Source organism: Branchiostoma floridae, chromosome 2, assembly GCF_000003815.2.
Source record: "Branchiostoma floridae strain S238N-H82 chromosome 2, Bfl_VNyyK, whole genome shotgun sequence".
Classification (NCBI taxonomy): Eukaryota; Metazoa; Chordata; class Leptocardii; order Amphioxiformes; family Branchiostomatidae; genus Branchiostoma; species Branchiostoma floridae.
Window position 1 is genome coordinate 21,038,018 of NC_049980.1, and position 19,425 is coordinate 21,057,442.

At 39.4% G+C, this 19,425-nt stretch overlaps 3 protein-coding genes across 4 annotated transcripts; 2 read left to right on the forward strand and 1 right to left on the reverse strand.

The window, feature by feature from the left end:
- The first annotated feature begins 89 nt into the window (after positions 1-89).
- Positions 90-7,687, forward strand: LOC118409891 (poly(A) RNA polymerase GLD2-like). Of its 2 annotated transcripts, none has more exons than XM_035811264.1 (15): positions 90-244; positions 896-1,076; positions 1,659-1,706; positions 1,855-2,377; positions 2,767-2,881; positions 3,034-3,128; positions 3,464-3,527; positions 3,716-3,782; positions 4,068-4,144; positions 4,714-4,842; positions 5,138-5,184; positions 5,700-5,836; positions 6,179-6,279; positions 6,544-6,623; positions 6,799-7,687. In XM_035811264.1, exons 2-15 carry the CDS (start codon positions 943-945, stop codon positions 6,859-6,861), a joined length of 1,680 nt encoding a protein of 559 aa, XP_035667157.1. In that variant the 5' UTR covers positions 90-244; positions 896-942; the 3' UTR covers positions 6,862-7,687. The 2 variants fall into 2 exon arrangements, with proteins under 2 accessions (XP_035667157.1, XP_035667159.1); XM_035811266.1 differs by having other exon boundaries at positions 234-394.
- Positions 7,688-8,261: 574 nt separating this feature from the next.
- On the reverse strand, positions 8,262-10,402 carry LOC118409895 (UPF0449 protein C19orf25 homolog). The gene is made up of 3 exons (XM_035811270.1): positions 10,385-10,402; positions 9,992-10,231; positions 8,262-9,345 (listed from the first exon to the last, which is right to left on the reverse strand). Exons 2-3 carry the CDS (start codon positions 10,185-10,187, stop codon positions 9,083-9,085), a joined length of 459 nt encoding a protein of 152 aa, XP_035667163.1. The 5' UTR covers positions 10,188-10,231; positions 10,385-10,402; the 3' UTR covers positions 8,262-9,082.
- An 88-nt stretch (positions 10,403-10,490) lies between these two features.
- On the forward strand, positions 10,491-17,651 carry LOC118409892 (3-hydroxy-D-aspartate aldolase-like). The gene is made up of 10 exons (XM_035811267.1): positions 10,491-10,955; positions 11,388-11,483; positions 11,678-11,841; positions 12,255-12,350; positions 12,730-12,811; positions 13,724-13,805; positions 13,959-14,092; positions 15,303-15,368; positions 16,697-16,774; positions 16,889-17,651. The coding sequence occupies exons 1-10, from the start codon at positions 10,593-10,595 to the stop codon at positions 17,018-17,020; spliced, it is 1,293 nt and encodes a 430-aa protein (XP_035667160.1). The 5' UTR covers positions 10,491-10,592; the 3' UTR covers positions 17,021-17,651.
- The last annotated feature ends 1,774 nt before the right edge of the window (positions 17,652-19,425 follow it).

Genomic DNA, 19,425 nt, shown 5'->3' on the forward strand with positions numbered 1-19,425 from the left:
TAGGGAGATACTTTCGAAGGGGGTGTAATGTTTTATGAATTTGATAATGATAGCAAAAAATGCGTATCATCTATAAAAAACTTCCTTAACCTAATATAAATAAAACAAATTGAGTAATTTTTGGCTATTTTATTAATTTCTTATCCAATCATATCTATTTCAAAAAGCTCCCTTCCCTCTTCTAAAAAAAGTGCACTCTCCTTTACGTCATCAGATATGGTGCACAATCCGGTCACTGGGGCAGGTAAGGGCTCGTGGACGTCTTTTTGAAGATAGTTTATGGCGAAAATTTAATATTTGTCGCAAAATATCCACACTATCTAGTCAATAGCTGTTTCATAACACAGAGAAGGAGATATTTTCATTGGTGCAATTTCGTATATTTAGTTTAAAGGTATTTGTTCCCCATTTTTGCGGACTTGGTATATGAGACTAGAGGGCTATGAGCTACGAATTTACGCTCGAATTTTTGGTCCTATAGAAGAAAGCTACTAAATGACATAAATGTATAGGTATAATCTGCAAAATTCCATTTCATGACAGACAAAAAGGTCACAGGATTTGAAATGCCCTCAGGAAAGCTGCACAAAGTTTTGCAGAAAAGGGTATAATTTCCTAAACATCTTGTAAACAACTTGCAAATATATTGACTGTCTAAATGAAAACAAGCTAGATATTATCACGAATCACACATTGCAAAAATATTGTTGTGTTAAGAGTCCATAGACAGTCTTATGGATGCTGTAGTCGTACAACTGTCTAATATGCTGTAACAAAGTGATGCACAGATGTGCTGAAAAAAAATGTAATTCAGGTAATCATGTTACATAGAAAGGTTTGTCAGTTATGTAATAACTTTAATGAATAACAGCACTGTGTACATATCTATTTCCAGAGATTTGGGACAATTTTCTTTGAAGATCTTTGGTCAAGATTGTCGGGATGTACAGCAATATCCAAGCCCCTCCATTTCCGTACAATCCCCTCGTCCTCCAAGCCATGCATGCACAGTTGTCCCGCCCGCCACCAACGCCAAGGGAGCTAATCGCACTGGAGCTGAATATGAGACACCAAAAGTCAGTATAGAATTTGCAAGTACAGTTTCATTTGATGCTCATTGTAATGTTAGTCCCATTTTTGTGTCGCTATGGCACAATAGAGACGTGGGTACCATCCTCCCTGTACCCAGTTACTACTGGCTCTCCATTGTTGCTTCCATACATGTAGGTAAGGCAAAGAGTGCCATCAGTAGCACAAGTGGTATATATAAGTGACCCTGCTGCTTTGCTATTTGGACCAAATTCTGTGGTTCCAGAGGGCAAAGGTTAGACCCCCTCTTGACAATTTTAATAAGGGATTAAAGACCATTGCACTAGTCCCTCCAGACAGGGATGTTAATCCAGCAGTTGTGTGTATGGGGAGCTTGATACATTCTCAAACTTTTGGCAAACTTTTGCTATGTAAAACTATCCAACAAGCACACACATATTATATGAAGAAGAGTGGGGGTGAACAGTTGTGCTTCTTCATGAAAACACAAAACAAAGTTGCATTGCAATACATTGTACTCGCTATCAAAGTATTACACAAGATTTGAAGATTTGATCTTCCATATGTATTTGTATGTGTAGCTTTTCATATTCCCTCATATGTTTCAGAGGAATGCAAATAACAGGAATGACCACATGTCCTCTCAGAGGAATAAAGTAAGTTTGCTTTTAGATGACCTTTTATGATCTCCTTTTTTCTTGATGATTGCTGGTTCGCTTGGTTCTAGAACAACCAGACAGCTACATTGTAAGTACACAAATGTATGAATTTTTCTTGATAATCCTCATGTTCCATTTTTTTCAGACGTAGACATGAAGTGGAGTCCATGGACCCCAAGCGGCAGTGTTTTCAGGCTCCTCAGCTGCAGAACAACAACCTGCACTTCCAGACACTCCCTCAGCATCAGCTTCTCCTCCATAATGTCATCAACAGACATGTGACCAATCAGAACCCTATGCATAATGCTACAACATTAATCAATCCACAGCTTCTTTACAATAGGCTTCATGTTCAGGAAGCTCCAAGCAATCAGCTACCAGCGTACAACGGTGTGAATGTAAACGAGCAGCCAGTATCAACTGCACAGCCAGTGACTCTCAATAATAACAGGCCGATCGCCAGTAGAAAACGACTAAATGCTGTCAGTACGCCACCAAAGAACCACAAAGCCGCCAAGCTGATGAAAGTCGATGTGACGGATAATCCCTCAGGAAGCTGCCCTGTTAACAATGTCAGGGGCAATATTAATCAGAGAGCAGTTTCCGACCTGCAGCTCCCACTTATTCCAGAACCAGACAATAGTCCTGACCTGAAGCAGCTAGACAAGGTAATACACTTTTCATGTCAGTAAAACATTTGAAAAAGGTAATCTGCTTAAAGCCCCTGTTACAAAGTCAATGAGCTTTGACTGTATCTGTTGATCACCAGAAAGTCACTGAATTTCAAAATCATCTTAGATTTAAGTGTTGTTTTTTTCCTGAATATCTACCTCACAGTGAAAGGAGCTTAGTGACTTGTGAATGTTGATCAATCCTTTAGAATTTGTGCGATGATCTAGACCATATATATCAGGCGTAATATTGCCACAAATGTCACAGAGCCCACAGACTTGTAGGCCAGTTGCATTGCCTGCTGTACGACAGGTATTATACCCCGGTACATTGTTTTCTTCTATAGAACTCTCTCTAATCATGACCTATATTTCTTGGTCCCTAGTTGTCACTTCAGATGTTGAATCGTTACCAGTCCCAGAGACAATGCTCCTATGATCTGCAGAGGAAAGTTCGTCTCCAGGACGCTCTTACAGACATCATACGAGGAGTCATTCCACGTAGGTACTGCCTTTGGGAGGATAGGACTAAAGTCTGAAGTTGTTGTTAATAGGTTTACTTCCATTGACTACTGTAAAAAATTCATATGAAAGCGCTGTCAACTATGGAAGTAAAACAGTAAACATTATATGTACATGTCTGTCCTTCTCAGACTCCTCGCTCTACCTTGTTGGGTCGTCGTTGAATGGGTTTGGAAGTCATGACAGTGATGCAGACATGTGCCTCATCCTGGCCAACAGGAGATACGTAAGTCATAACCATCATACTTTGTTTACTAACACAAGTTCAGAAAGGTTCTTAGACAAAATTAACAAAATGGCAGAAAGGATACTAGGATATAGGGGTTATTCTTTTATACAACCATGTTATACTTACTGTGCTTACATTTCCTCTGCACAACCAAGATCATCATTAAGTTACTTGGCAAGTTTTCTTTAGTGATTCTGCTACTTTTCTCAGGGCAATGCTGACTGTAGCTACTTTTGCTCCTGGTGGCACTGCTGTGAGAAGACTGTGGTCCCAAATGTGGCCAAGGTTTTGTCCCCCTTTTCTATCTCACAGATTACTGTTTTAATTTCCAGATTAACCAGAGAGGAGAGGCTCGAGAGATCCTTGCTGTTGTCAACAAAGCTCTCCGGATATGTCGTAAGTAGATATATTTTGTTTTGCATAAGGAAATTTATCCTATTAAGTTCTTTTAGAGCACTGTTAGTAATGAATTCATGATCAGTTATTGGAACAATGGAACTTGCATGGACATCATGGAAAGTTTTATACATGTAAGCCATTGACAATGGATTCACATTCCTCATTATTATCTTCGATGTTCTCAGCCTTTATTCAGCGCCCCCAGCTCATCCGAGCCAAGGTTCCCATACTCAAGTTCAAGGACTCTGTCAGGTTTGTGATTATCTGCATTGTCGTCTGATACATTTCTTTATGTTATTTTGTAATCAATCAATAGTTGAAATTTCTTTGCACAGCATGTGCAGTTAATGGGTATGGTGTAAAACGTTTGTGGTTGTGCATGATGATTATACATGTACTTTTCTGATTGTTGTACTAAAGTACTAGTCAGTTTTAACTGTATTAATGATAGCACATAATGGCATCCAGTGCTGTTTTGTATACCCTAAGTTTTGATAAACCAACAGTCCTGTAATCTTTGTTTGTTTCCCCCTGCAGCGGTGTGGAGTGTGATGTCAACATCAACAACCTGACTGGCGTCAGAAACACCTTCCTTCTGCAGGCATACTCGCGATGTAAGATCAACCACTCATACCGCAGATGTTATGGCTATGATAATTGCACCATAAATGTTAGCTGTTTTTTTTGGGGGGGGGGGGGGACTGTTGAAAGATGGTGAAAATTAAGGGTTATTTCTTCTTTCTTGCCCAAGAACATGTCTCACATTTATCACATGTTCCTATAGAATAACGTAGGCCTGGGGAGTATATGGTATCATAAGGCATACTAGTAGTCAGTTCCTATTGCCACCTTACAAATCATAAATCCATTGTCATATATCAAACCAATGGAAACATTGCAAAATGTGGTCAATATGGAGTAACAATGACCATACCAGTGGTTATGGGAAAATGGAGCCTTTTCATCAGTGTGTCATCTGGCTATATATGGTAATTCTGGACCTGGTTTGGGGTATATGTAATTGTAGCTACAGGTAATGATATTTATGTAAACAACTACACAGTGACTGTAGATACATGGATTCCATTGATAGCCCTTGGTTCCTCTTTAATTTGACATCATTACTTCAAATACTAGTAGTGTTAAACTTAAAGGTTGTCTATTGTCCTGATCCTGCCTACAGTGGACTGGAGAATACGACCCCTGGTGTTCCTGGTAAAGCTCTGGGCGGGTGCACAGGGGATCAATGATGCCAGCCAAAGTACACTGTCTTCCTACTCCCTTACACTCATGACTCTGCACTACCTGCAAGGTGGGTATAAATGTAATTCATGGATACCATAATGTTGTAAATTTTTGTGCTCTTATGCAAAACATGAAATAATACAAAATAGACTTAGTGATGAAATCGGAAATGGCCTTTACTTTCATGAATCAAAGAATATAAGTTAAGATTGTTCCTTGTATTTAGTCCTGCCTAATGTGAAATGGTGATTGAGCCTGTGTTATGAGTATGTAGATATATTGAAGCTATTCACTGTTTTGTTTTATAGAAGACAGACATGTGGGTGGTTTAACCTTACTTATTATACCCTTCTCTCCTGCAGTGGGCTGTTCTGCACCTGTCATTCCATCCATACAGAGGGATTATCCAGTCAGTACTTTACTGTGTCTTTGATCTGTCATAGACTAAAATTGTGTTTGTGATGCCAACCTTTCCTACATTGTTACATTGAGCCATTTATATAGCAGACTGATAAGAGAGCTGATATACAAATGTATATGGTAAGACTGTCATGAACCACGAGGTACTTCTCAGGATAACTAAAGTTTTGTGTGCATAACCAAAAAGTTAATACTTAGCCAATGTTCAACTCTCACATTTGCTTTCTTAGGGCTATGCAAATTGGCTCTACTTTGCAGCTAAAATGTAGGTGTCACAATTACTGTGCAAAGAATATGGTTGTAACCCTCACCAAGTTTATCATCCTGATGAAACGATTTATATATGTATTTGTCATCACATGTAATTTTATACAAAGCATTTTTCTTCCTATTTTAAACATGATTAATGCTTTAGTTTTCATACATACAACTACCTCTGCAATGCCCCAGCAGAGATGGGTAGATTGTTGAATGTTAATGACATGTGAATGTTGCCTTGTGTAGGAGCTGTTTGCCCTGCACCTGACAGTAGAGCAGCTGGAAGCCAATGTGAGCCGGGTTCCCCCGTACAAAACTGCCAACACACAGTCACCAGCAGAGCTACTCAAGGGAATGCTGAACTACTACACAAATGTGTTTGAGTAAGTTGCCTTGCTCGTTGCTTACTGTCAAGCTGCAATGGTCAGCCCTTCCATGATAGATGATTGGTGAAAAACTTCCGGCTGTTTTAACATAATTTTCTCCACTTAAGCACCCTCATAGATGTCATTCGGTGCTGTAGAATTATCCTATAATCGTGCCTACCTCTGTCAAAATAGAAAACAAGCAAGTATTTCACGAACGTGCAGCCACTGTCTCATTGGTCAAACTGCTAATTGCCATGCTGTATCATTGGTTGAATTGCTAATTGTGATGGACAGTCAGGAACATCAGCTAAGTAATACAAATGTATTAATACATGCCCATGAAACTGATGTTGACAGTTTTGAGGAGGAAGTCATCTCTGTGAGGCTGGGCATCAAGTTGAGGAAAAGTGGCCTGCAGGATGACCGGGAGTGGAGGGAAAAGTTCATCTCAATTGAAGGTACGAGTTGTCAACATCATTAGAGTATAAGGATAAGAAAAGACTACAGCTGCCCTTAAAAGCTGTATGATATTTTTATGTCAAAAGAGCAAACATACAAAAGTTGCAAGTTGATGTTCAGTTATATGCTCCTGCAAACACTGGTTAGAAGTCCAGCTTTGCACTTATACCTCACTGTTTGTTAAGATCCCACTTTTTTACTGCATGCAAAATCATCCTCTGCTAAGGAATGATGACTCATTGAATATGTCTGTTCATATCTAGAGCCATTCGACCAGTCCAACACAGCTCGGGCAGTGTATCAATACCCCAAGTTTGAGCTGATCAAGAGGGCCTTCAGCAAGGTAGGTACACTTTAATGAGTGAATGACATATGTACTTATCATACATGTACAACCATGTTAGCAAAATATTACTTTTGCACCTTTGAAACACAGCATCGGTTGGTCTAGGTAGTTGGTATGACCATTTTGTCTTAATGAAAGACATTGAATTTGTTGTTGTTTTTGTCTATCATAGGGCTACAAGACTCTTCAAACAACAGACAACCTGGATGACCTGCTGTGCAAATGTGATCCATGACCTTTACACATTGACCCCTGCCCTTCAATCCATGACCTTGTTGAGTCTTGAATGTTTCCTTTCCTGATCCTTTACTTGTCTTCAATCAAAGCATCTTATATCAAAACAGTGACATTTGTAAACCTTGAAGACAGGAGATGCCTTGTGCTGCTATCTGTTTGGACAAATTCTGTTAGAATTTCCAATATTGATCGTTGTGTATAGCCCTGCTGACTATGTTCAAATTGGTCCTGCTGCCATCATATCCTAAAAATTATCTGTGCAGAAGATTTGACTTTCCAAACTGGATCTCTCTCACAGAACACCTGAACTGTGACACTGAAACCTTGGTGCTAATGTCTTAAGAGGTTATCAGTTCTAGTGTATAAAAAGTGTCAAAAGTGGAAATTATTCAATTATTAAGTCCAAGAAAAATCAGGGCAAATTGTAACTGAACAGAAATACAAGCAGAATGTACCTTACCTTTGCTATGTGTCTCTCCAAACAGCTTAAAAGCCAAGAACTCTTCACAAGAAAGGAAATATTTTGCATTGTTTACTTTGAATCCCAGTGACTGGAAGAGCTCCCCAAATACCTTGCCTTTGGAGATCTTTGAGAGCTAAGTAAAGTCCATTATGGCAATGCAGTCTCCTTGTACCTAGTTATTTAGCTTTTATACTTCATGTTGCATCAAGATTGACTTATTCTGGTTCCTCTTCTTGGTGGTTTTAATGACTGTGAAGCCAAAGATTAAAGATGCTCCAATAAAGTGGAACTTGAATGGCATATACTGTTGTTGATATGTTATTTATTTTAAGAACTATTAAAGATCATACAAAACCTTGAATGTGTTCTTTCGTCTGTTGAAGGCCTGGCTGTATATGAGAGTGATCATATAGAAATTCATGAACATTGTATTCTCAAGATTGAGTCAGATCTCAGTAGTGGATGGATGGCTCTTACATAAGAGTTTACAAGCAATATACCATTTCCTGTGTAAAATTAGCAGCATGAAACTTTCTATTCCAGACTGACAAATTTCATCCTTGCACCCATGCCAAACAAGTACTGAACTAAACTAAACAAATAGTTTGGTATATTAACTTTTGTAGATCATATTTGCTCTGTTTCTGCCTCAATTTTGATGTACATGTATTATATATTTTAAAAAAAGCATGTGTGATTTTCCACTAATTGAACAAGCACCACAAGTGGGAAAAAATTGCCAAAGATTCCCCTACCTCTTCAATATGGGCCCAAAAGCCATTCTGCAATATTACACTGCTGGTTGACACAGCAAGGTCCATTGCAGACTACCTCCAGGATTTAGAAGTAAAGTCGAGGGATGGAATGGCCTTTCAACATCCCATAGCTGGCACCCGAACATCTCTTGGGTCAAATTGTTTGCTTGAATAAAGAGTAACACTGGCTTTGATTAATGTGTCCTATTTATTCAAGTTGCCTTCATGCAAAAGTCAATACCAACTGAAGAAAATGTTTGACAAACATGGTACTAAGGATAATTTTGGCACTTAATTTGTGTGACCCCCTGACATATGCAGGCCTGGTACTCATTCCATGAAGTTTCAAGCATAAGAAGTTAGACATCAGATGAAAAGAAATCACACAAGCTTTTTAATGGTACATTTGTATATAATACATTGAAATTGATGCAGACACGACAGGAATATGATCAACAGAAGTTAATATTCCAAACTTGTGCCAAGTTTAGTATATGAATATGTTTTTGCAATGGTGTTATGTACAATGAAAATGTTTTGTTTTTTTCAAATGGAGTCATCTACACTACAGACAGTATTACTATTAGTCATATCCTCATGGAAGCTGTAAAGATGTGGGCAAATAGATGAAATATGGTACAACTGTACATGTATTTTCATATAATTTTGTTTTATCTGTTGTCACGTCACAATAAGATAATATTGTGCTGAGAAAAGGTACTGCGAGGTGCTGTGGACTATTGAAGTCACACCAATTCACCAAAAATGCAAAGACTAATTTGTACCAACACCTTTATTGACAGTTGGTTCCTTATTTGCTCTTAATTTTGTAAATTTACAATTCATAGAGCTAATATTGATTTCCATATTAACTAATACCACTGTAGATTTCAGCTGCATTCCATCAATCTGGAGACACATTCAAAAGAATTTAGGCCCTTTATTACATCTTCAATCCATGATTCCCTTTTTTGTTATTTTGAAGACATATTCAGAATATGTTATGAATGTTCTGTCTGCTTCTTTAGTTCCTGTATGGAGTTGGTAAGCTCTGAGCCTAAGACTTCCAGGTGTTCACATTTCCGTCTCAGCTCAGTCTTAGCTTTCTCCAGTCTCGTGTTGAGCTCTATGTAAGTTCTGGCTTGTTCATAGCACCCATCGACATCATCCTGCAAGTCCAGCTCAGAGATATGTGATGGTTTCTTGACTTGGCCTGAAGACTGTTCCTCAAAGGAGTCACTCATTATACCATGTTTTTCCGGATCTGTAAAATAAGAATGTTGTACGTCTTAAGTGAATATCAATATTAAGGGTTGATCCATAAGGATTTAAGCACTGGTGAAAATGATAAGGATATGGAATAATAATATAAGGAATGATAAGATCAAGTACCAAGGAGCAACAATCACACGAGAAGCACCTAGATGGGAATAGCACCTGGAGTCCACGTCTAGCGAAGAAATGGACATAAAGCAAGGACAACAACAATAACAACAACAGGATATTCTTAGGGGTTTAACTGGAAGACAGACTGTTAGTGCTATGGCAAAGCACATAACATTGCCATTAATGAACAGACTTCATATCAAGCCAGGACCTTCACTCACACACAACTGAAGTACACCTAAATACAGGCAAACATAGACAACTTGTCTATGCACGCAATCGCATATACACACGTAACAGGTTACACCCTTAACGCTACGCACACACACACACACATAATCACAAAATACGCGTGCACAGTCACACACACCAAGGAGCTCCTTGCACACACACACACACACACACACACACACACACACACACACACACAAATCAATCTTCGTTACCCTATGGGTGAACATAGCACGCACTGCTGAGTAGTTCTTATTAAATCAACAGAAAATACGTTTAACTGTCACATTTACCAGCGCTAGTTGTCGTAGCCAGTCCCTGTATGTTGAAGCTGATGTTCCTCCCATGATCACGTCTCCTGAAGTACGTAAATGCCACGTCATCTTCTGGGGCGTTCTTGACGTCTTCCAGGATACCTGCCGTAGTTGGCGGCTCCGGTCGGGTGGGAAGGGTAACCTTCTTCTTCCCTCTTCCAAGCATCGCGTTCATGACTGCTGCTGGTGTGCTTACGATCTTTGGTGTGAAGAAAAACTCTGGCGGTGAAAGAAACAAGGGAGGGTTGACCTTTCAACGAAACCAAATACTATAGGGGGTCACCTTTCAAATCTTGTTCTGTTTCCACAGAAATAAAAGCAAAATACTTGAATTGGATTACTTTGACGGAAATAAAAAGGGTTAAAATTTACCTTTGTTCTTATTTTACGGAAATATTCATGTGTTATTGAAGACTTGAAAAAATTTACCGACACTGCTCCACTTTTACAATAATGGACTCTTCTAGTAACCTTTCACCTAAAATGTCGCTGCCGAGTTCTTCTCTCGAGCATCTTTTACACACTTACTCACTTAGCACAGAGATTTAGGCTCACTTTCATTACTTTGAATAACCTGTACATGATCACTAGTTGTGTTTTATCTGCCTCAACCGCAAGACTGTGGTGCAGGTGCGGTTTGGAGAGAGGTACGTCGTGGATCCTTCGGCCACAACAGCGACACACAACATCTCAGCCCTGGGTGATCCTGCCAGCTCGAACTTGCGCAGTGAGCCGACCCGCCGCCGCCATGGCTGCAGCAGCCCGCGCCCCGGCCAGGATTGGCGACCCCGTCAGTGATATAGACACTCCCGCGCTGGTTGTAGACATGGAGAAGCTCCGCATGAACCTAAAGATCATGCCGCAAAGCATGTCTAGTTTTGGGAGCGTGGCAGTCCGCCCGCACGCCAAGGCACACAAATGTGCTACACTTGCTCTTCTACAGGTGCGCTACATCTGGGTTTGATGTAGAAGTACTAGTAGTTACAGAGAGATGAGTCAGCTTAATATGAGTTTGATCCCCGCATTTTTTCAGAACACCATTGCATTGTCAGTAATTTGTATTTACTCATCATCTTGTTTTGGAATAAAGGAAAAGTTTCTTTTCTAATTTGAAGATTAACATGAGATCAATATGATCAATTCCTTTTTCATTAGTGTTGCATATTATCTGTAAAAGTGATGTTTTCAGGACTCATTTTTACAACACTAACCAAGGACGTTAGAAGTATGTTATTGTGCTAATGTGCTTTAACTAACTACTGGTCGCTGAAGTTACTGATGATGTGAGGGCTGGTCACCTGAGCATGGCGACATTTTATACAGATGGACACTGACTACCAGGACTACTAATGGTTGTACATGTATAATGTTACAGGTGTCCCATGGTGCTGTGGGTATGTGTGCTCAGACACTGACAGAGGCAGAGGCCATGGTGTATGGAGGGGTGCAGGATGTTTTAGTTTCCAACCAGGTAAGATTTTGTATTCTAACAAAGAAATCAAAATCCTAGAGCTAAAACCTTAATTGATAGACTAGAAATACATGTATCTAAGAGTTTTGATGACATAACCTGTGTTCAATTTGCCAGATATTAGTATAATATATGTTGATTCCTTTCTACACCTGATCTACAATTGTAAGATTTTTTAAACTTTCACTGTACAGATAATTGGTCACTCTAAGCTGCTGAGGTTTGCCACCCTTGCACACCATGCAAAGATGTCTCTGTGTGTTGACAATGAAGAGAACATCCGTGAGCTGTCAAACATTGCAAAGGACCTGAATGTGACAATTGGAGCTGTTGTGGAGGTGAATGTAGGCCAGGACAGGTGTGCTGGAAATCTTCTACTGTCACTATTTTGAAGAAAAATACTGTCATGCAGTATACAGTTCATCTATTATATCTCTAGCTTTGAATGGGTTGCAGGATAATTTCAACAAATGAGTCTGGTTTGTAGATAAGTAATCAGATTGCCAATCAGGATTGAAAAATGCACTCATTGTCCCCACTTTCCATTGATTGATATCCATAATCAATACTTACTTTGTCCTATGATGAGAAGAAAATACAAGTGTAACAATCATGAGTCTGAAAAGCTTTCTCCAATCAATTTGTTCCCCAGTGTTGTGATTGCAGTTGTGCCTGCATCATAATCCAGCGCGAAAAATAATGGCTTTGTTAAGCCACTTGTGTGTAAAACATGTTGCTAGTAGCTAACTTTGTGACATTTGTCTGTTAAAGATGTGGTGTGGAGCCAGGTCCTGAGGTCCCCAGGCTGGCCAAACTTGTACAGGAGTTACCCAACCTCACCTTTGTTGGGGTCCAGTGTTACCAAGGGTAAGAGTGTGGCTACTAAAGTGAACAGGATTTGAGATTGAAAAATTGAACATGAGTTGATATGCTTGCACATTACACAGTCCAAGAAGATGAAGTAACTTTAAAAAATGATAAAAAAATAGGATCAACATTCATAGTAAGATGAAACTTGGAGGCATACATAAGTGAATGAAAGCTAAGGCTAGGCCATCAAACATGAAATCATCATTATCATATACATTTGATAGTCTTGATGTCCTTTTGTTACACTGTACAGTATTACTATTATTCAAGATAAGTGTAGGGACGAGTTTGTTGCCAACTGCACATGCCTTGTTCCTATGCTGCTGATTCATCACTTCAAAAAAGCTGAAATTTTGCATATTATTCCTCTCCCTAGTTTGAACCAGCATGTGCGGAAGGCTGCTGATAGACAAGCTGCAACAGACACTGTGGTTGAAAAGTCCAAACGTGCCCTGAAGGTTGGAATTAAATCTTGTTTTAACTTAAGTGTGCCTGGTGCTGAATGATATTCTAAATTTGATATTATTTCTAACCCTGATGCTAAATGACCTCAGCTGTACTGGCTTCTCTGTCCCTGGTGCTGAATGACCTCAGATTTACTGTTGCCTCTGTCCCTGGTGCTGAATGACCTCAGATTTACTGTTGTCTTTGTCCCTGGTGCTGAATGACCTCAGATTTACTGTTGCCTCTGTCCCTGGTGCTGAATGACCTCAGATTTACTGTTGCCTCTGTCCCTGGTGCTGAATGACCTCAGATTTACTGTTGTCTTTGTCCCTGGTGCTGAATGACCTCAGATTTACTGTTGCCTCTGTCCCTGGTGCTGAATGACCTCAGATTTACTGTTGCCTCTGTCCCTGGTGCTGAATGACCTCAGATTTACTGTTGCCTCTGTCCCTGGTGCTGAATGACCTCAGTTCTACTGTTGCCTCCCTGGTGCTTAGTGCCATTCTAGACTCACTATAACCCCTGTCCTTTGTGCTAAAAGAAATTCTAGACCCACTATAGCCCCTATCCCTGGTGCTAAATGACATTCTAGACCCACTATAGCCCCTGTCTCTGATGCAAAATGTCATTTTAGACCCACTATAGCTCCTGTTCCTGATGCTAAATGTCATTTTAGACCCAATACAATCCCTGTCCCAGGTGCTGAATTACATTCTGGAATCACTGTTGCCTCTGCCCCTGATTTTCAGGCGTATACATCCATCACAGGTGACTATTTTTATGACTGCAACTGATCTAATCATATAGTGTGTAAAGGAGACATTTATGTGTTATGTGATCAATGGTTATGCCTGATGAAGTACAAATGAAATTATTGTTTGATTGTATATACATGTGCATGGACTTAACAGTGTTGTATCTTATAGGCTCTAGAAGATGCAGGGATAAAGTGTGACTATGTGACTGGTGGGGGAACAGGAACATACTTGTATGAGGCAGGTAGTGGAGGTGGGTCTCTACATTTATTTCTACCTGGAAGTTTCTAGTTATGAAAAGTCAACATGATTAATTCCTGATGCTAACTAACACAGGTGGAAAATAGGAGAAAAACTGTTACCTGCCTAAAGATGACATGATGCCTTTTGTTTTTTCAATGAATAGTGTTCACTGAAGTGCAGCCGGGGTCCTATGTGTTCATGGATGCAGACTATGGAAGGAACTTTGGTGAAGATGGCCAACCAGTGCACCAGTTCCACCAAAGCCTGTTTGTCCTGACTACTGTACAGAGTGTTACAGTGAGTAAAATGAAACTCTTGCCAAAACATGCTCTGTAATATGAAGTAAAATGCAGAGTGATAACATGGTGTAGTTAGCCAGGCAACAGCAAAGAAAAATTTTGAAAATGAAACATTGACATCCTTGTTTGTCAAAGCTTCTGAAATTTTCAGTCTTTGGCATTCGCTCGTGACCGAGCATTATAATTCAAATCAGATCAGGCCTCAGTTACTGTTTGTTCTGCCTGTTTGTATGGTAGATGTTGCACCGAGGGAGGGTGGCCTTCACAGTACATATGTACAAATTTTCTGGTACATGTAGGATCATTTTCTCAGTACATATGATAATATTTTGTTATCACTTCTTCACTGTAGTCGATTCACCACACATCTAAATTGGCACCAGCATTTCCATTTTATACATAGTATTGTTTCAATCATGAACTCTAGAGTCCATTCCAAGACACCATGAGGGTTTTTAGGTGATATTTGTAATAAGTCTGAATTATTTTCAGTAAAAGAATATCTAAGCCACAATAATTAAATTCTTTTCAAAAAATTGACTAAGAAAATACTCATCTATTTGAATTCCTTTGAATATTTTAGAAACATTTTGAAAGTAACTGTACAAAAATGTATTTAGAATAATTGTGAAACCTCTGTGTGAATCTTTGACATTTACAAATATTTAAAAATATTTGTAAACTTTGCCAAATGGTAAAATTAGTTTATTGCCCCCATAAAAGTAAGCCATATTGTAGCCTCTGTATATTTTTAGATTTCACAGCTGGGCACTGGTGGATCCTTTGTGGTGGGCCATTGTTGCATGGCACCCAACCATACTTTGCAAGGATGTGTGAATTGCTATCTTCCCAGACCCCTGAACCATTTACAAAAAATGGTAGACAATGGTAGAAAATGGTAAATAATGGTAGAATGCTGTTATCATTATTTAGAAACCATTAGAAGTATCCAATTCCACACCATGAATATTTCCAAAGTTTTATAGGACCAGGAAAATACTTATAAAGTTGAAACAGTGTTAGAAATATTTCTGAAGTATCAAATGTCCTAGACATATAATTACAAAACTTTAAAATCAGTTCTAAACAATGGCAACAAACATCCGCACGGTGTCTTGGAATGGACTCTAAGATACTTCATTTTTACTTTCACTGCCTAAAAAAATTCAGGTAGTTTCTGTTTTAACATATTTTCTCCTTGTCCCCAGGTTGGAAACCGTGCAGTGGTGGATGCTGGGATGAAAGCAGTCAGCCTTGATTCAGGTGAACCACTGGTAAGTTTCATAACAAACTCCAAGACAGGGCTTTAGCCAGCATCCGTTTTTCCGTCAATTGACAGAAATTTGCTGCGTGTGACGGAAAAAAATTTCAACCAATCCGTCAACCTTGACGGAAAAAAAATCGTTGATTGAAGCAAGGAGGCCAAGTTGAAAAGAGGGAAGCTACGGCTTGGGGACGCCCGGACAGCCCATTGTCGGAAAGCCACACACTGTTTGTTTTGCTATTGTCATGATTGTTGACGATTGTGTGTCGGCACCCTTTCGCATACGATAATCTCATTAAAAACCCGTTTTTCAAGGTCTCACTCCAAGAACAGTGCATTCTACGAACTTTGTTTGGAATCTTGACACTCATCAAAACCTAACTTGTACGCTAGCGTGCCGGGGCTGGCCGTACAAGTTATTTTCGCTCGCCCAGCCGCGCCGCTTGCGACAACGCAAGGTGCCAGTCGCAGCTAAAAGAACCGGCACATCATGCTATCCACAAATAGTTTGATCAAAAACATAATCTTTAGGATCTAAAATGTTGCACGGTTCTCTTCAGCGGGAATTTTGTTTTTGTTTTGACGAGAAAACGCTAAATTATTTTGCAGCGACACAGATGAGATACCCACGCCACGTTGTTGTTGGCACACTTCCGGGTTAATTGAACGCCAAAATTCCCCCAAATGCACCATAAATCCGTATATGAATGCATGTTTTCTCAAAAGAGTCTTTGACTAATTGTGTTCTTAACTAGAAAATTGTCGTGTAATAGAAGAATATAGCGTTCTCCTGCCTTTACAAATGTAACATTTTCAAACAAATAAAATATTTGAACGCTGGTGCGCGCGGTGCATCGTGGGTCGGTATCCATAGCTTTACCAATCAGAGCGCGGGATCTGAGGAGACGCCCCTCCAGATGTTACGATCAACCAATCAACAGTGCGTATTGAGAATGTAATGTTAGATTTGCATACCCCGCGAGTTGATTTTAGCGCCGTGTTTTTGCGGGGAAGAAAACGCAAAGAAACGATGTTTTACTGTTCACATTATTGCAAAACGTCAGCGTGGTGACATATTTTCTCCCAATGACAACATTTATATCGGACGAGGTAGACATTTTTGCAGTCAATGACGGAAATTTTTACGCGATGACGAAAAAAAAAAGATTCTTGACAGGAATTTTCCGTCAATGGGAATTGGCTGACGGAAAAAAATCTCGAGCTGGCTAAAGCCCTGCTCCAAGAGCACTGCTGATGATAACGTTGGATGGAATGCTGTTGGATTGTAACTGAAAGCTTTATTTACATTGTTATTGATACAACCATACTTTCTTCAAGGTTTATCCCACTGCTGAGGTAATCTACCACTGTGGAGGGGATGAACATGGAATTTTAAGGCCTCCTGCTAATTACAAGGTATAGTATTCCTGACTTTCCTGCACCTAAAAACATTCTAACAACAATTCTTTTTGCTATTTTTTTTTTTATTTCAACCCAAAGAACAGTCAACTTTTTCTTTTTTTCCTTTAGGTAGGTGACAAAGTATGGCTGATCCCAGGCCACTGCGACCCTACTGTCAACCTCTACGATTGGATTGTTGGGGTCAGGAAGAACAAGGTGGAGGCTCTCTGGCCAATCACAGGCCGTGGTCCTGGCGTCTGATGAAAAGAAGAGCTGTTTCCTGCTCCCAGCAAGCTGCCATCTTGTGTTGGCATCCACACGGCCGATTCGCAACCTATGTTACAAATGGATAAGGAAAGACTTTTGAAGGTCAAAATGTGTCAGTCATGTTGAATTTCAGGTGCAAATTGGTGTTGCTTTATCTTCTACAATTAGACATCCATCCAATTTCAAATTGAACTTGATGTGTTGGTGTTTAGGTGACCAGCCTTGAACTGCCCCTGCTCCCCAAGACATTGAAATAACTGGCAACGTTTTGAATAAGCATGCATTTGAGCTTTATTTGAGGATATTTTTTAATGCCTTTGTAATAAGTAGGTTGTCCTTTGACTAGTTGTTTTTATATTTTTTTGCCCAACATGGAAAATTGCAAAACATGTGGTGTTTTCTTCCACTGTTTCTCCTGATGGCTCTCCTTTCATGGCAGGCTTAAGCGGGTATCTCACTGGACTGTGCCTAATTGTAGTAGGCAATTAAATTGTGCCAATTTTCCCCTGTGGTCACACTGATGTGGTTCACATTTACATACGTGTTATGCAGCCCAGATAAGCAGTCACTGGAAATCACAGTGTTGCCACTGATTTAAAAAAACAATTAAAAATGCATCAAAAAGTTATTTTCAGCGATAAAAGGATGTTTACTTATGACACTTGCTGCACCATAGGTAAGTTACGATAAAATGTATTGATTGCTCCCAAGTGCATCACTTTGCAAATGCCAGATGTGATTTGGTGCAATCCAGTGAAGTCTCCACTCAAGGGACTTGATAAGGGTAAATACTTGATCCTTTTTGTCTCTTTTTTGTTTTATTTAGAGGGTTTCAATGATTCTAAAGTTGGTTGGTTATTTTCATTTAAAATTCATATTGTTTTTTTATGTTGATTTACTAGGGAAAATGTTCTTAAGATAAATTCATTATTTGGCCATCACCTGCAGCAAAATAACCAGGATGATTTGGGTTTAGTCTTTGCTGATTGATTGATGAGGTCAGGAACGTTTTGAACGTTTTGAACAATGTTATATTATATGTTATATAAATTTGTTATACTAGTGATTATAACCCGGTTAATAATTTTCAATATATGTAAGCGAGACCACAGAAAATATTTTTTGGTAAGATTTTTGTTTCAGAAATCGTATTTAAAATGCATCCATTCCTATTCCACATTTAACGACACTAGCGCGGTACGGCGCATTATATGGAACCGGGACCTCCCAGTACAACTAATACCCCGCTTGAAAGGACGCAATAGTATTCCACACACGGCACGTTTCATCCACTGATTTTATGAAAGAGAAAGCTGGATTCAGACAGAATTATTTCCACCTTACTATCACGGCAGGCACTACATACTTAATGACCACAGACATGAGTCTGCATGCATCTTTATTCAAGCAGACAGTAAAACGGGGATTCTCAATTTGAAGAGGGATTTATGTTTCAAGATAACCTGCAAGGAAAGGCTTATATCTCCGTCCAAATAGATTTTCAGAACAACTCATCATTCATTACGTTTTAGTCGCTCAAGAAACACTAAAATTACCAGTAAAATACTATGATAACGTAAAAGTTCCATCACTTCCTTCTCCCTCACAAACATATAAACTGCGTCAATACTGTGTGAAGTCCAGAATTACTGTGATTTTCTTGTAATCGTTTTTAAGCAGCAGCGTCTTTTTGTTATCTTATCCAACGCTACCGGTGTCAAGAAGTAAGTTAAGATTTATTGGGCAATTTGGCGGGGAAATATTCCGGCCCACGCCTTGAAGTGACCTCCGCTCAGCATTGTGCCCCGGGGAGCGTGTCTTCCCCTCCAAGGATGCCCAGCATTGAACACTTCTGACCAACCGTACAGCAAGTGAGTTTATTACAATCCGCTCGTTTACGCAGCATGTTATTGCAAGCTGTTCCCATGGCGTTTCATATTCATTGCAATTCGGTCTGTCTCCTTTCAATTACTACTTGTGAAACGTTATACGGGCATGATCATCCTTCTATCAAACTTATCTGTCAAATGTATATGCAAGAAGCATACTTGGTGTATCAGTTACAACAGTAACATGGTATCATTTGAAAATGTATATGCTGATAATTGAAATAAGGGCACGTACTTTGCTAAATGTAAAAAAAGACAGTAAATTTTGGTATTTGAAATTCGACGTATGTAATTCGTATCGTAAATGTTGATAAATGCCAATTGCATTTCACAAAAATTCATATCTGATGAACATGTGATTTTTTTTCTTAAAAAAAAAACGTATGACTCCAGTAAACGAAATATCACAGCAACTGAGTTGCAGAGAGTGTCCAGCGAGATTTGGGGTGTCTTTGTTTCGTGTGCAATATTGAGACGCCGTAAAATTGAGACACCTTGACTTTGCAGTGC

What these genes read in the sequence shown, in the direction of transcription:
- LOC118409891 (XM_035811264.1), top strand. Translation starts at nt 943, where the DNA reads ATGTACAGCAATATCCAAGCCCCTCCATTTCCGTACAATCCCCTCGTC. An exon ending in ACCTGAAGCAGCTAGACAAG is followed by an intron (nt 2,378 to 2,766) that starts GTAATACACTTT and finishes CTTGGTCCCTAG; the next exon opens with TTGTCACTTCAGATGTTGAA. An exon ending in TCTGCAGGCATACTCGCGAT is followed by an intron (nt 4,145 to 4,713) that starts GTAAGATCAACC and finishes TCCTGCCTACAG; the next exon opens with TGGACTGGAGAATACGACCC.
- LOC118409895 (XM_035811270.1), bottom strand. Translation starts at nt 10,187, where the DNA reads ATGAACGCGATGCTTGGAAGAGGGAAGAAGAAGGTTACCCTTCCCACC. An exon ending in GGCTACGACAACTAGCGCTG is followed by an intron (nt 9,346 to 9,991) that starts GTAAATGTGACA and finishes CTTATTTTACAG; the next exon opens with ATCCGGAAAAACATGGTATA.
- LOC118409892 (XM_035811267.1), top strand. Translation starts at nt 10,593, where the DNA reads ATGATCACTAGTTGTGTTTTATCTGCCTCAACCGCAAGACTGTGGTGC. An exon ending in GTATGAGGCAGGTAGTGGAG is followed by an intron (nt 13,806 to 13,958) that starts GTGGGTCTCTAC and finishes TTCAATGAATAG; the next exon opens with TGTTCACTGAAGTGCAGCCG. An exon ending in TTGATTCAGGTGAACCACTG is followed by an intron (nt 15,369 to 16,696) that starts GTAAGTTTCATA and finishes ACTTTCTTCAAG; the next exon opens with GTTTATCCCACTGCTGAGGT.